Raw genomic sequence first — 12,965 nt, forward strand, 5'->3', positions numbered from 1 at the left:
GAATGCACACAGGGAGCACATTAAGTAGGTGTTGAAGGAAGAGGAGGAGCAAGCTGCAGGTCTTAGAAATGTACCCATCCTCTTGGTGCTTGCTTGCTTGCTTGTGCTGAGCCTTCCTCCAGCATTTGACCCCAATGGTTTTCATCCCAGCAACAGCCTTAGAGCTGTTGTGGTGCTACTTCCCCTGCTGATTCTTGCCCCTTTGTGTGTCCCAGGAGCGACAGAACAGTCAGAAGAACGGAGTCTGTGGGACCCCTTCAGAAGAGCCAGCTCAGCCCTTCACCACCCCTGAGGGACAGGCACTGCGGGTGAGCCTGGGGAAACTGGAAGGAGGGTGTTGCCAGGTCCCCACTTACTGTTGATATCCTGTTGGCGTTGAGGTCCTGTGCTAGTCTGAGCAATGCCTTCCGTATACATGTTAGTTACAAATAACCCAGGAAGTTGGCAGGAGAGGGAGGTTAGTTAATACTTAAAACATCCCTTGCCCTCGAGCTGAAGCACATTGAAGTCCCTCTCATGTGCCATGTGTGAAATTTGGTAATACCAGTGAGAGAATATACAGTGGTACCTCGGGTTAAGTACTTAATTCGTTCCGGAGGCCCGTTCTTAACCTGAAACTGTTCTTAGCCTGAAGCACCACTTTAGCTAATGGGGCCTCCCGCTGCTGCCGCGCCGCCAGAGCACAATTTCTGTTCTCATCCTGAAGTAGAGTTCTTAACCTAAGGTACTATTTCTGGGTTAGTGGAGTCTGTAACCTGAAGCGTATGTAACCTGAGGTACCACTGTAATCTGTTCTCCTCACACATAAACTGCACAAGTTCCAATTTCTGCTATGATTCTTTGTACCTTGTTATAACCTATCCACAAAATATTTGAGTACAGCAAATTCTCTCTTATTTGTCTATAATCATCATTAATCTGGGTTAGCGGAGTTTGTAACCTGAAGCGTCTGTAACCTGAGGTACCACTGTACTGAATATACGGTCCGGTCCGGTCAGTGCAGGGTTTTAGGGTTTGTTTGTTTTTTAACACAGCTTAAGCTCAAACTGCTTTTGAACCATGCATGGAGGTCACCCACTCAAATCCTCAGCAGCTGCTGTTTGCTGAAGCAGAAGACTTGCTGGGTCAGAGGGCTCAATTGCATTGTAACCCTAAACTAGTTCTGACTGCTGTGGCTTTCCTCCAGGGACTCTGGGTATGATTGCTTAGTGCAGGGTGCTGCAGAATAATTGCGAATGATCCCTAGACCCTTCAGGATTATAAAACACAAAAAACAAAACCACCCCAATATATTAGGGGATAGGAAGAACAACTGTGACAGTTTAAGCTGGTTTAAAATTGCCATGTGTGTACAGGCCCACGGTGAACCCAAGAGCTGTATGTATGGCTCTCCATAGACCTCTCTGGAAACCACGCTCATAGCAAAGGGAAGAGGTGGGTGGTTAGGGGTGATTTCAACTGTAAAGCTAAAGGACCCCTGACAGTTAAGTCCAGTTGTGACCTACTCTGGGGTTGCGGCGCTCATCTCATTTTACTGGCCAAGGGAGCCGACGTTTGTCCGCAGACAGTTTTTCCGGGTCATGTGGCCAGCATGACTAAGCCACTTCTGGCAAACCAGAGCATCACATGGAAACACCGTTTACCTTCCCACTGGAGCGGTACCTATTTATCTACTTGCACTGGTTTGCTTTTGAACTGCTAGGTTGGCAGGAGCTGGAACCGAGCAATGGGAGATCACCCCGTCATGGGGATTTGAACTGCTGACCTTCTGATCGGCAAGCCCTAGGCTCAGTGGTTTAGACCACAGCGCCACCCGCATCCCATCAATTTCAGCTGTACCCAGCCACATCTACATGCCTGTTTCTCAATCCCTTCCTGTGCTGCTGAACCTACAGTGCTGTTTGCTTGTTAGCAGGAGTGGAAAAGCGAATTTGATCATTGGCCAAGCTGCTCTCCAAAAACCCTTTCCATCTGTCTTTCCGCAGATCATCCCGGTGCCTGACACTCACCCCTTACTTGTCTTTGTCAATCCCAAGAGTGGTGGGAAGCAGGGAGAGAGGTGAGAGGGGAATGGGGTCTGAAGCATAAAGGTGGTGGGGCAGGGGAGGTTAGAATCATAGAACTGTAGAGCTGGAATGGGATTCCAAGGACCATCAAGTCCAACCCCCTGCAATACAGGAATCCTGCCCACAGCCATCCCTGGGTGGACTCGAACCACCAACCTTCTGATTAATAGCCAGATGCACTGACACATTGTACCACATCGTTCTTTTTTCTAGGATGTGTGTCTTACGGTCCATATCAGTTTTGCTTTTGGGTGGTTAGATGCAGTTTATTTTTTATGAGATTTTTGCCTGAGGTTCTATAGACAATCCCTGCAGAATATATCTCTTACAACATGGAAACTCCCCCGCCCACTTCTAATTGCCAGAAAAACTCTGGGTAATCACTTATACAATTCGCATTTGGCAAGGCTGCCAGGAGCTTGTTAAAATTGCTTGGGGCTCCAGATCTGGTCAGTGGGACACTAGCTGACCATCCCTTAATCTACGAGACCCCATCATTTGCAAACATGTCCCACAAACTTGGTTTCTCCCGCAAAGCATATTACAAACTTGACCAAGGTGGTTTCTGAATGGCTATCTTTCCCCCCATCTTATTGGCAGGGTACTGCGGAAATTTCAGTACCTCCTCAATCCACGGCAGGTCTACAATTTATTGAAGGGGGGGCCCGGACCTGGGTGAGTTACTGTGACCTTCAGTGCATGTCAATTGTGTCTTTCTGTTGTGACAGTAGATGCCCATGTTTCACATCTCTTGAAGGATAAAGCAGGTTGCTGGTGGGAAATGGTGTGTGTGAACGAGCACAGCTGGAGGAATTTTGTGCTCTATCTATAGGTGGCTTGTGATCAGGACTGAGAGGCAGCTATGGAACCTGTGGCTGAAACTTAATTGTATGGACCTTTTTTGTTCCAGGCTGAACTTCTTCCGGGATGTGCCAGATTTCCGTATCCTGGTTTGCGGTGGTGACGGCACAGTCGGATGGATCTTGGATGCCATTGGTAGGTCTTTGAGACACTTTAAAGGTTTTCCTTTTCCAGAGTCTGGTGTGGATAAAGAGCCAATCCAAAACCTCCGTTTTTGTGTCAACACAATAACTGCTAGTTGCTTTAAAAGGGCCAATGATGTACCCATCATCCTAACACCTGGGGTTGTCTGCTAGCGTCGCTAATGTTGCCACTCCATGTTATAAAGAAAAGATCGGTTTTCATTCTCTTTTTAGACAAAGCCAACCTACCAAGTCGGCCTCCTGTGGCTGTGTTGCCCCTGGGAACTGGCAATGATCTGGCCCGCTGCCTTCGCTGGGGAGGAGGTGAGTAACACCAGTTGGTCTCCATCTCATGCTGCTAATCACCTGGAATCAGACCAGGTGACCCACTAGAGACTATACTGTTTCCTTGTCCCAGCTAAGACCATTTAGCCATGTAGGTTTCTCCCACAGCCCTGAATTTGACCAGTGGGTCCATTAATAACAGCAAGGAAGGTGCCCTGATGTCAGGCAGGTTAGCTGAACAAGTGAGCGTACAGAGTCTCCTGATATTTCTCCTGGGGTTTTAGACCCTGGGTATGAATCTTGTGCTGTCCAATTTCTCTTACGTTCCCTTTCTTTCTTTCTTTCTTTCTTTCTTTCTTTCTCCCTCTCTGTCTCCCTGTCCCTCTCCCCCTCCCCCTCTCTCTTTGTCTCTTTCAAAAGCAAAACCTCCGCCTCTGCAGTTTTGTGTTGAAAACATTCAGTACATAGCTGATATAGCAATAACTCATAAACAGTAATGTGATAGCATATAGTTCTTCCCCTGGGGCTAGGACAACCTGGGTTCAGATTCCTGCCCGGCCACAAAGTCATTTGCGTTGTCTACCTCACATGGTTGTTGTGAGGATCACCCCATGTACCTTACCCTGAACTCCAGCATACGACTGGAAAGCTAAGCACAGCAGCATGTATAAAATAAAGCTGCATTTTATAAAAAGCCTCTGACAGATCTTGGCTCCATAACAAAAGTGCTTTCTGTTGTGGCTTAATCTTTCCCTTAAATAGTAGCAACCCAAACATTCTAGCATGGGAATTAGTCCTAGTACTGGAGAAAGGAAAGCACTGGAAAAGCAGCTTGAGGTTGCCTGGTTTCGTGCTCCTCTCATCTTGATTTGATTACTAGACTAAGACTGTCTGGCCAAGGTGGGGGAGTGGAGCTTATTACCAGAGTTCACACTTACAACATTTTAAAAATCACAAGCCTACTCCCTCCCTCCTCAGTCTCTAATGCATAAATTTCTGCCCAGGTTATGACGGCGAGAACCTAGTGAAGATCCTTAAAGACATTGAGGCAAGCAGCATCCTGCAGATGGATCGCTGGTCAGTCCAGGTGACGCCCGACAACCCTGATGAGAAAGGGGACCCCGTCCCCTACGAGATCATCAACAACTATTTCTCCATTGGGGTAGTAAGTATGAAAGGGGCAAGTGAAAATACCAAGGAGCGGCACTGAAGGACAGCCCTCCTCTTCAAGCCTGTGGAGGGTGCATATTCTCTCTCTACTATGGGAGGTTTTGCGGTCTTCTGAGCTGTTGCTATACTGGTGCCACTGAAGTCAGTGGCAGGAGACTGCAGAGAAGGGGGCAGGAGGTTTCAAGCAAGAGGGATACAGGACATAGCAGAAAGTTGAGAAAGACTGGAAGCGGGGGATGGAGAGGGGACTCTGGGGAGCTGAGAGGTGGCAGGCGGTGGGAGGGTACTTTGGAAGAAGCTGTGTGGGACATCTCCTCCCATCACATTGTTCCCTCTCCACCTCCATGACACCCCCTCTTATTTCTGACTCTGTCTTTCTCACCCACCCTTTCTCCAGGATGCCTCCATTGCCCACCGATTCCATGTCATGAGGGAGAAATACCCGGAGAAATTTAACAGCAGGTTAGCGCAGTACGGTTGGGGAGCACCTTCCCTTGGGCGCTGTATCTACCCAGAATCCTCTGCTCCAGAATCATGGCTGTCTTCCCCTGTGTAGCCAGTCCGATCTGGCACTTGAGTCTCATTAATGCATAGGAACCTCTGCCTGTGGGGAGGAAGGGGCTTTTTGGTCCCTGGCCTCCTTGGCACACTGTCGGTGCTTTTCCGTCTCTCCCTGGGAAGCATCTGTGGGTGGTATGGGGCTGCCATGTGGCCGAGAAAGCAGTTGGTTCTAAGGAGAAGGTGGTTTGGGCCATGGAGTAGTTGGGTAGTAAAAGAGGATGCTCTTCAGAGGGGGCAGTCTAGGCTGGCAACATTGGTGACCTTTGGTAACATGGTGCCCTGAGCAAGGCCAAAATTTGGCAGCCCCAAATGGATCTTCTCAGTTATGGATCTTCTCAGTTTTGCTCCCATGCGGTGGAACTGCCTGCACCGCCCTAAATCTGATGCTGCTGGCAAGTCCTGCAGGTGGATGTGTTTGGCTGAGGCCTTCCTGGGAGAAACTGAACCCAGCTACATGCTTTTCGTTTTTTTGTTTCGCACCCCCTTTTCCCCTGAACCAGGATGAAGAACAAGCTCTGGTATTTTGAGTTTGCTACATCGGAGACCATCTTTGCCACATGCAAAAAGCTCAAGGAGTGCCTGTCTGTCGAGGTGAGGTTCCCCCTTGTGGCGCTCAAGTTGAACAGCTGTGCTGCAACTGTGAAAGATGCCTTTTCTGTCCTTTGCAATGATCTCTGCTGCAGATTACTGGTCAGTCCGCAAAAAAAAAAAAACGATCGACATTTGTTATGATTCGGCAGTAAGCCACAAGTTTTCCCAGGTAAACCTCTCAGACTTGTGTTTAGAAATCATGGAACAAAGGGGAGTGTGGATGAACCCTAAGGTTAAGTCAGACTCCAAGAGATACTTGGTATTCTTGTGAACACCAGGACTTAGGAACAACGTTGTCTCTGAGCATGGGTGCACTCGTCATTGAGTTGCCAGAAGCAGCTTGGGACCTGCTACACATTTGACATTAGGACTTCTGCATTGGAGGAGAGGAACTGCCAAGCAGGCTTGAGCTACAGCACTTTTCATTTTAAAAATAAGCACCACCACTTCTCCCTCTGTCACCTTTCCATGGGCCTTTCAAGAATTCGTCTTGATTTGCTCACTTCGAGGTTATGCACTGCTTAGCAAGCATTTGTTCTGATTTGTTTGATTGGTCATGATCCCACACTTTTTGGTGCATTTACCAGCCATGTTTTGGTGTATTTTCTAATAACAAAAAGTCCTTTTTAAAAAAAGAAAGGCGTTTTGTTGCATCAGATCACTTTAATTCCTTTTCATTGTGCAAACCTCAATTTATGATATGTGACTGAATTTCTGCTGGAAAATACTGACAATCTGGAAGTGACCCATGGAAAAAAACTACTCCTCTCTTGATAGCTTCATAATGTTGTTGTTGTTGTTTTTGTTTTTTCTCTCTACCCTATTAACTGCTGGTCAAGGCTGGATCTAGAACTTAACCCTCACCTCAGTGCTGTGGGGAGGCATTTAAAGGGACATTGCTTGAACAATTTGTAGGTTGGGGCAGCTGGCTAAAATGTTTTAAACATTTTAAATTTTGGTTCCTCTGTTTTCTTTTCATTGGGTTGGGGTAGGTGGTTGTTTTAATTTTGGTATAACTGTAAAATTATTAGTTTCTATTGATTTATTGGTTTATTTATAGTCGGTATAAGACATTCTTTTAAAAGTATTTTATTTATTTATTTATTTATTTATTTATTTATTTATTTATGTTTTTATATATGCTGTAAGCCACCCAGAGTGGCTGGAGAAACCCAGCCGGATGGGTGGTATATTATTATTAATAATAATAATTTTAAAAAAGTTATCTCTCTTGATGAGAGATGGTAAGCAAGAGATAGGAAATTTTAAATATGATGTGGCATCCTTCTCTATTGAATTCATTTTATTTTATAGGGGTTGTGTCATATGATTTATGATTCATGTTTTCAGTTTTTTTCAGTTGGTTTTACCAACTGCTTTGATATTTCTATGATATTTTTATAAAAAATAAAATGAAGAATAGATATAAATAAATATATTTATAAATATCTATACAAGTTTCTCTAGGTGGTAAATTAGTTATTGGATTATGATATTTATAATATTGGTATTTGTAGCTGTGTCCCTCCCTTTCTCTCTCTCTCTCTCTCTCTCTCTCTCTCTCTCACACACACACACACACACACACACACATATACATATATGAGAAATTATATGAATGTATATGCATTTGTTATGTTTTTGCAGTTACTGCATCCTTTGCATCAAATAATAAAGAACACACACACACACAAGATCTAGATCTATATCTATTTCTATGAGTGATGCTAACTCCCCCCCCCCCATTCCTTTCCCCACCCCAAGTGCTGTGGGCAGCCTATTGACCTCAGCGGAGCACTTTCTGGAGTAGCAGTCCTCAACATTCCCAGCATGCACGGTGGCTCCAACCTCTGGGGTGAGACCAAAAGACCTTTGGGGGAGGCGGCAGCACGAAGCACAGCAGGGGGTGCCGCACAGCCCCAGGTCATCAGTGATGCTGAAACTCTGAAGAACTGTGTACAAGGTGAGCTGAGGAAGAAGGGCAGCAGCTGGGCTCAGGTGGGTTGGGCTACTTTAGGCAGCAGCGGATGTGGACAGTGAGAGCAGATGTGAATTGTTGTGACCGTGAACGAGGAATGGAGTGATGCTCCACAGGTGGCAGGCAGGCTTGTAATATTGTGGACACTCCTGAGAACATTGCACAGGGAGGGTTTGGCTAGGGAAAGCAGTTGTAAGTCCAGCTCCGAGGGCCTTCTGGCGGTCCCCTCCCCCCCCCGGAAGAAGTGAAGTTACAGGGAACCAGGCAGAAGGCCTTCTTGGTAGTGGCACCCACCCTGTGGAATGCCCTCCCACCAGATGTCAAGGAAGCAAAGAAACACACAACTTTTAAAAGCCAACTGAAGGCTGCCCTGTTTTGGGAAGTAGTAGTAGTAGTAGAAGTAATAATAAAAAAATTATTATTTATACCCTGCCCATCTGGCCGGGCCTCCCCAGCCACCCTGGGCAGCTCCCAACAGAATAGTAAAAACACAATAAATCATCAAACATTAAAAACTTCCTTCAACTGGGTTGCCTTCAGACGTCTTCTAAAAGTCAGATAGTTGTATATTTCCGTGGCATCCACAGAGTGGGTGCCACTACCAAGAAGGCCCTCTGCCTGGTTCCTTGTAACTTCACTTCTTACAGGGAGGGAACCACCAGAAGGTCCTCGGAGCTGGACCTCAGTGTCCAGGCTGAATGATGGGGATGGAGACCCTCCTTCAGGTATACTGGACCGAGGCCATTTGGGGCTTTAAAGGTCAGCACCAACACTTTGAATTGTGCTTGGAAACGTACTGGGAGTCAATGTAGGTCTTTCAGGACTGCTGTTATGTGGTCTCGGTGGCCGCTCCGTATTTAATGTTTGATGTCTTAGCTTTTTATATGCGCTGGAAGCTGCCCAAAGTGGCTGGGTGAAACCCAGCCAGAAGGGCGGGGTATAAATAATAAAGTTGTTGTTGTTGTCGTAAGTAGATATGGGCAAAACTTCCAATATTCTCCTCTTCTCCTCCTCCCCCTTGCTATTTCTCACCTAGACCTAAGTGACCGGCGGATGGAGGTGGTGGGCCTGGAAGGCGTCTTAGAGATGGGACAGATATACACGGGACTGAAGAGTGCGGGCAAACGCCTAGCCAAGTGCTCCGAGATCACACTGCGGTGAGTTAGGCGGTTGGCCTGCGACGGGACTTCTCTTCCTTCTCTTGCAGTTGCCATTGTGACCCTCACATGTCCTAAGGGAAAGAAAGATGCCGGGTTGCTGGGCAACTTCCTTCCGCCCTTCCCAAAGGGTACCAGATACATGGTCATTGGCAGAGTGAGCGATAACGAGCAAAAGGGGTGTCCACGGCTTAATTAGTGCCAGGATTCAGCCCAAGGACTTGGCTCCGGAGCATGTGAAGTAACGATGGTGGCCCTTTTGTGCGCAGAATGAAATTCTATCAGCAATTATTTAAGCCCTTCACTCGAGATGCATTCCTAGGCTGAGCCTGCAGCACTATACAAGCAACTCCTGCTTTAGGTGCGACCAAGCACAGGTGAACAGCGCTGAATCTGGATGTCATAAAGACATCACTAAAAGGGCAGAACGGGGACGAGGCAGAGCGCTTGGTTTTTCCAGCGGGTCTCTGATTTCATGCAAGCGCACCGTGACCTAGAACTTAACTCCCACGTGAATAGGAGGTTGCCTGTAGTGTTTCATAGGGTATGGTATAGTGTGAGGGTGATCTTAGGCAAACCACTGTCTCTCAACTTCAGCCCCACATCTGCAATATGGTCATAATAGTACTGGACTACCTTACAGGGCTGTGATAACGATTACTCCAATAATGCATGTGAAGGGCTTTGAACGGAAATGAACTGTTTTATTCTTTCTTATTCCTGACGCCCAGGCCGAGTGTTGATGCTTATGCTGCCAAAATGGCATCTCTCTCTCTCTCTCTCTCTCTCTCTCTCTCTCTCTCTCTCACACACACACACACACACACACACACACACACTAAGGAAGAAGAGAGCTTTTAAGATTTGCAGAAGTATGCAAAATATTTGGCGGGGGGGGGGGGAACCTGAGCATGCTTGGTGGGAGAAATCATAAAACTGAGAGGGTGGCGGAATAGAGTGGAGTGAATTTTGAAAGAGGGCATCACTGATTGATTAAATCAGTGAACAGGAACACTGGGCAGCTCAGTTGGTTAGAGCATGGTGCCCATAATGCCAAGGTTGCAGGTTCAATCCCTGTATGGGACAGCTGCATATTCCTGCATTGCTGGGGGTTGGACTGGATGATCCTCAGGGGTCCCTTCCAACTCGAGTTTATAACAGGACAGGACTGCCTACTGCAACATATTGTTGCAAAGCCCACTTGTAAATTCTTAGTAGTATAGGCTGGCTGAAGCAGAAAATCCATTAAGAGAAGCAGCCACTCACCTGCAGAAGTCTATGTCTCATGTTTCCATGTTAGCATCTGCTCACCATTTCCTCTCTGTGTGCTTTTGCAGAACCTTCAAGCATCTCCCCATGCAGATTGATGGAGAGCCCTGGATGCAAGCCCCATGCACGGTAAGCACCTAGTACAGGGCTGGGAAACTGGATTCCCCACCCCCCATGGACCACATTTGTCCAGTGGAAGAGGCTGTTCACCTGTCAGTCACCTGATGCAAGCATGATGTTAGGAGAAGCATTTCCCTTTGCCGTCTGATTGAAGTCAAGCTGCGCTAAGATGGATGCCTCTAGCCAGTCCCACTGGGGGTTACAGTCAGCACAGATCAGCTCATTGGCTCTGATTGCAACCCTTGCTTTTGGCAGGGATCAGTTGCACTCAGGAGTTCCAGTCGCAATGGCACCAAATTTTTACAAGCCCCACTCACCAAGGACTATTTGTGAGCACCCTTTAAGGCTACCAATTGTTCCTTTACCTGCCCACGCCTGACATCACAGGTGGGCATGCTTTGGGGGAAACAGCTTTGTGGGTCGAATCAGGACCCCTTTCTGAAGCTGCCCAGTCAGGAAGCTGCTTCTCACCTCACCGATACAGATCGCGCCAGCGTAAGGCAAATCCCAAAGCTGCTGTACATTAGTTCCTGAGATGCGGAGCCTGTTGGGTTATGGAACCCGAGATGCTTTGTACTTCTTTCACTGATATGGATGCTATGTTTTGCTGGGTCGAAAAAGGGACGCAACCATTGCTTTGCTCTACCATTGCAGGGGCACTATGGCATGTTAATAAGAGTCCTTCTTAAGTGTTGCCACACCCTGTTTTCCTGTGTTTCCAGATCAAAATAACCCACAAGAACCAAGCCCCAATGCTCATCGCTCCACCTCCCCGATCCTCCAGCTTTTTCGGCTTGAAGAAGGGACTGCAGGAGCCCTAAAAGAAAAAGCGCTTCTGGGTCTATCAGAAGCCACGGTGATGCAGCTGGAGGCCTGTTGTCGGGATGCCCAATGCTCTTGCACCATGGGGGGAAGTCCTGCTCTCTATCACCACTACCAAACACAAACAATTGAACAAGGTTTCTTGCTGCCTGGTACGTGGCAAAGCGGGTGGGCAGCTGCAGCCACAGCGCCTTTGCTTCTGCCACACAGATCGACGTTGCCAATTCCCTGGACTGGGGTGGGAGAGCCATTGCAATACCCCTGCCATCGGGTGTTGTCCCTTGTGGGCTGCCTGCCTGTGCCGGTGCCCTTACCCCAAATTGTGTGGGTGCCAAATCCTCCTTCACTGACCACTCAAAAGGCCCTGTAAATTGTCTGCTCTTGCCCTTACGGTTCTGTTCCTTGTAGGTTGTTGCCCCTTGCACTCGAGGTTACTACTGAAAGACTGTGGCGGCACTGGCTCGCCTTTCCCGCTCCTCCCCTCCGTCCCCCTTTTATTTATTGCAACTCCATTCCAAGTCCTCCACTTAGCGTTCTCAGAAGTGCCTCAGCGTAGTAATAAAGAGTTGGGCTTGGATGGTGGTGGTTGTCCTGTTGTTGTAGCTGGTTTCTTTGGTTACGGGCAGACATGAAAGCCTGGGACATCGTGGAGCCACCGAATTTAAAATGGTTCTGTGTTGGCTATTTCCCAAAAGATGAGATGTGCCATGGCTTACTTTTGAGGTTTGGGAAAGGGGGGGGGTGGAGTATGTGTGTTTGCGCACATGTGAAAGTACCTGAAAGCGATGTTACTGCTTCTGTGGTACCAGCCTGGATCATGCAATGGTGGCTTTTAAAAACCTGTTGGGAAGAAAGGACGGAAAACTGGGCTTTGTTAGGAATGTGGCTCTTAGAAGACCTGCTGCTGCTCCTTCTCTCTCGCTTGTTAGGAAGACCTGCTGCTCCTCCTCTGTCTCCTAAGAGTCAGTGGAGTGGTGAAATTAGCTAGATGGCATTTGCTAGCACTTCTCTTGGGTTTTTCCTCTTCTTTGTTAAATGGATAGAAGAGGACGAGTATGGATGTGCAGCCGTTCTTTCACATAACAGGAACAAGCAGCCCTGTCTCTTCTGTCAGCCAGGAAGCCCCACAGCACACTCTGCAGAACAATTCCCCCATAAATCTGAGATCCCATCTCCCTTCTTTGTCTTGGGCCCCATCCTGGCATTGCTCTGCCACATGCTTTCACCCAAGTCTGTGCTGCAGATCTTCCTATCTTGCTCATTCCACAGCAGCCTGCTCTCACTCTCTTATCTCCTTCAGGACAGAAACCTCTCTTTGGGAGAGCTGTACTTTATAAAACCTGTTCCTCAAGAGCCAGGCCTTCCTACTCTCCAGCTTCTCTAACTGCCCTGACAAGCTGCTGCTGCTTCCTTCCCATTGCTCTAGTGCAGTGTTTCCCAACCTTGGGTCTCCAGCTGCTGTTGGACTACAATTCCCATCATCCCTGACCATTGGTCTTGCTAGCAAGGGATGATGGGAGTTGTAGTCCAAAAACAGCTGGAGACCCAAGGTTGGGAAACACTGCTCTAGTGTACCCTGTGGCCACCAGTGACAGCTATGGTATGCTCACCAGGTACATGAAATGTACAGCATCATGCAAGGGAATGTGGTTATCTAGGAGCCCATCTATGCAGAGGGACCATATCACTTCAGGCAATAAATGAGGTGTTGTTTTTGCAGCCTCTCCTTACTTAAAAGGCTTGCAGCATATACAAAACTGGCACACAATGAAGAAAGCTATTTTAAATCTTCTTTGATACATTAGTTTGCTGTGTAGATACAGGGTAAGGTGAGAGAGCGAAAGAGAGCACGATATCTGGTTTTCAACATTGCAATATACTGGTATATCACAATGTCTGAAATAAGGGTATGACTTCATGGGTTTTTCCCCACATTGTGTTTTTTGCACATCACACACACATA

At 47.5% G+C, this 12,965-nt stretch overlaps 1 protein-coding gene across 7 annotated transcripts in view; it reads left to right on the forward strand.

Moving 5' to 3' along the window:
- The window catches only part of DGKA (diacylglycerol kinase alpha), an 83,517-nt gene extending 71,938 nt beyond the window's left edge, over nt 1-11,579 (forward strand). For all 7 annotated transcript variants that reach the window (XM_081849602.1, XM_081849605.1, XM_081849607.1 and 4 more), the window contains 12 exons: nt 216-308; nt 1,986-2,059; nt 2,667-2,741; nt 2,977-3,062; nt 3,284-3,373; nt 4,339-4,499; nt 4,902-4,966; nt 5,566-5,656; nt 7,421-7,619; nt 8,671-8,791; nt 10,129-10,189; nt 10,903-11,579. In XM_081849602.1, coding sequence (XP_081705728.1) covers nt 216-308; nt 1,986-2,059; nt 2,667-2,741; nt 2,977-3,062; nt 3,284-3,373; nt 4,339-4,499; nt 4,902-4,966; nt 5,566-5,656; nt 7,421-7,619; nt 8,671-8,791; nt 10,129-10,189; nt 10,903-11,001 — 1,215 coding nt within the window. In that variant the 3' untranslated portion in view covers nt 11,002-11,579. The remainder of the gene's footprint in view (nt 1-215; nt 309-1,985; nt 2,060-2,666; nt 2,742-2,976; nt 3,063-3,283; nt 3,374-4,338; nt 4,500-4,901; nt 4,967-5,565; nt 5,657-7,420; nt 7,620-8,670; nt 8,792-10,128; nt 10,190-10,902) is intronic.
- The last annotated feature ends 1,386 nt before the right edge of the window (nt 11,580-12,965 follow it).

This window comes from Podarcis erhardii (assembly GCF_964252035.2).
Source record: "Podarcis erhardii genome assembly, chromosome: 2".
Classification (NCBI taxonomy): domain Eukaryota; kingdom Metazoa; phylum Chordata; class Lepidosauria; order Squamata; family Lacertidae; genus Podarcis; species Podarcis erhardii.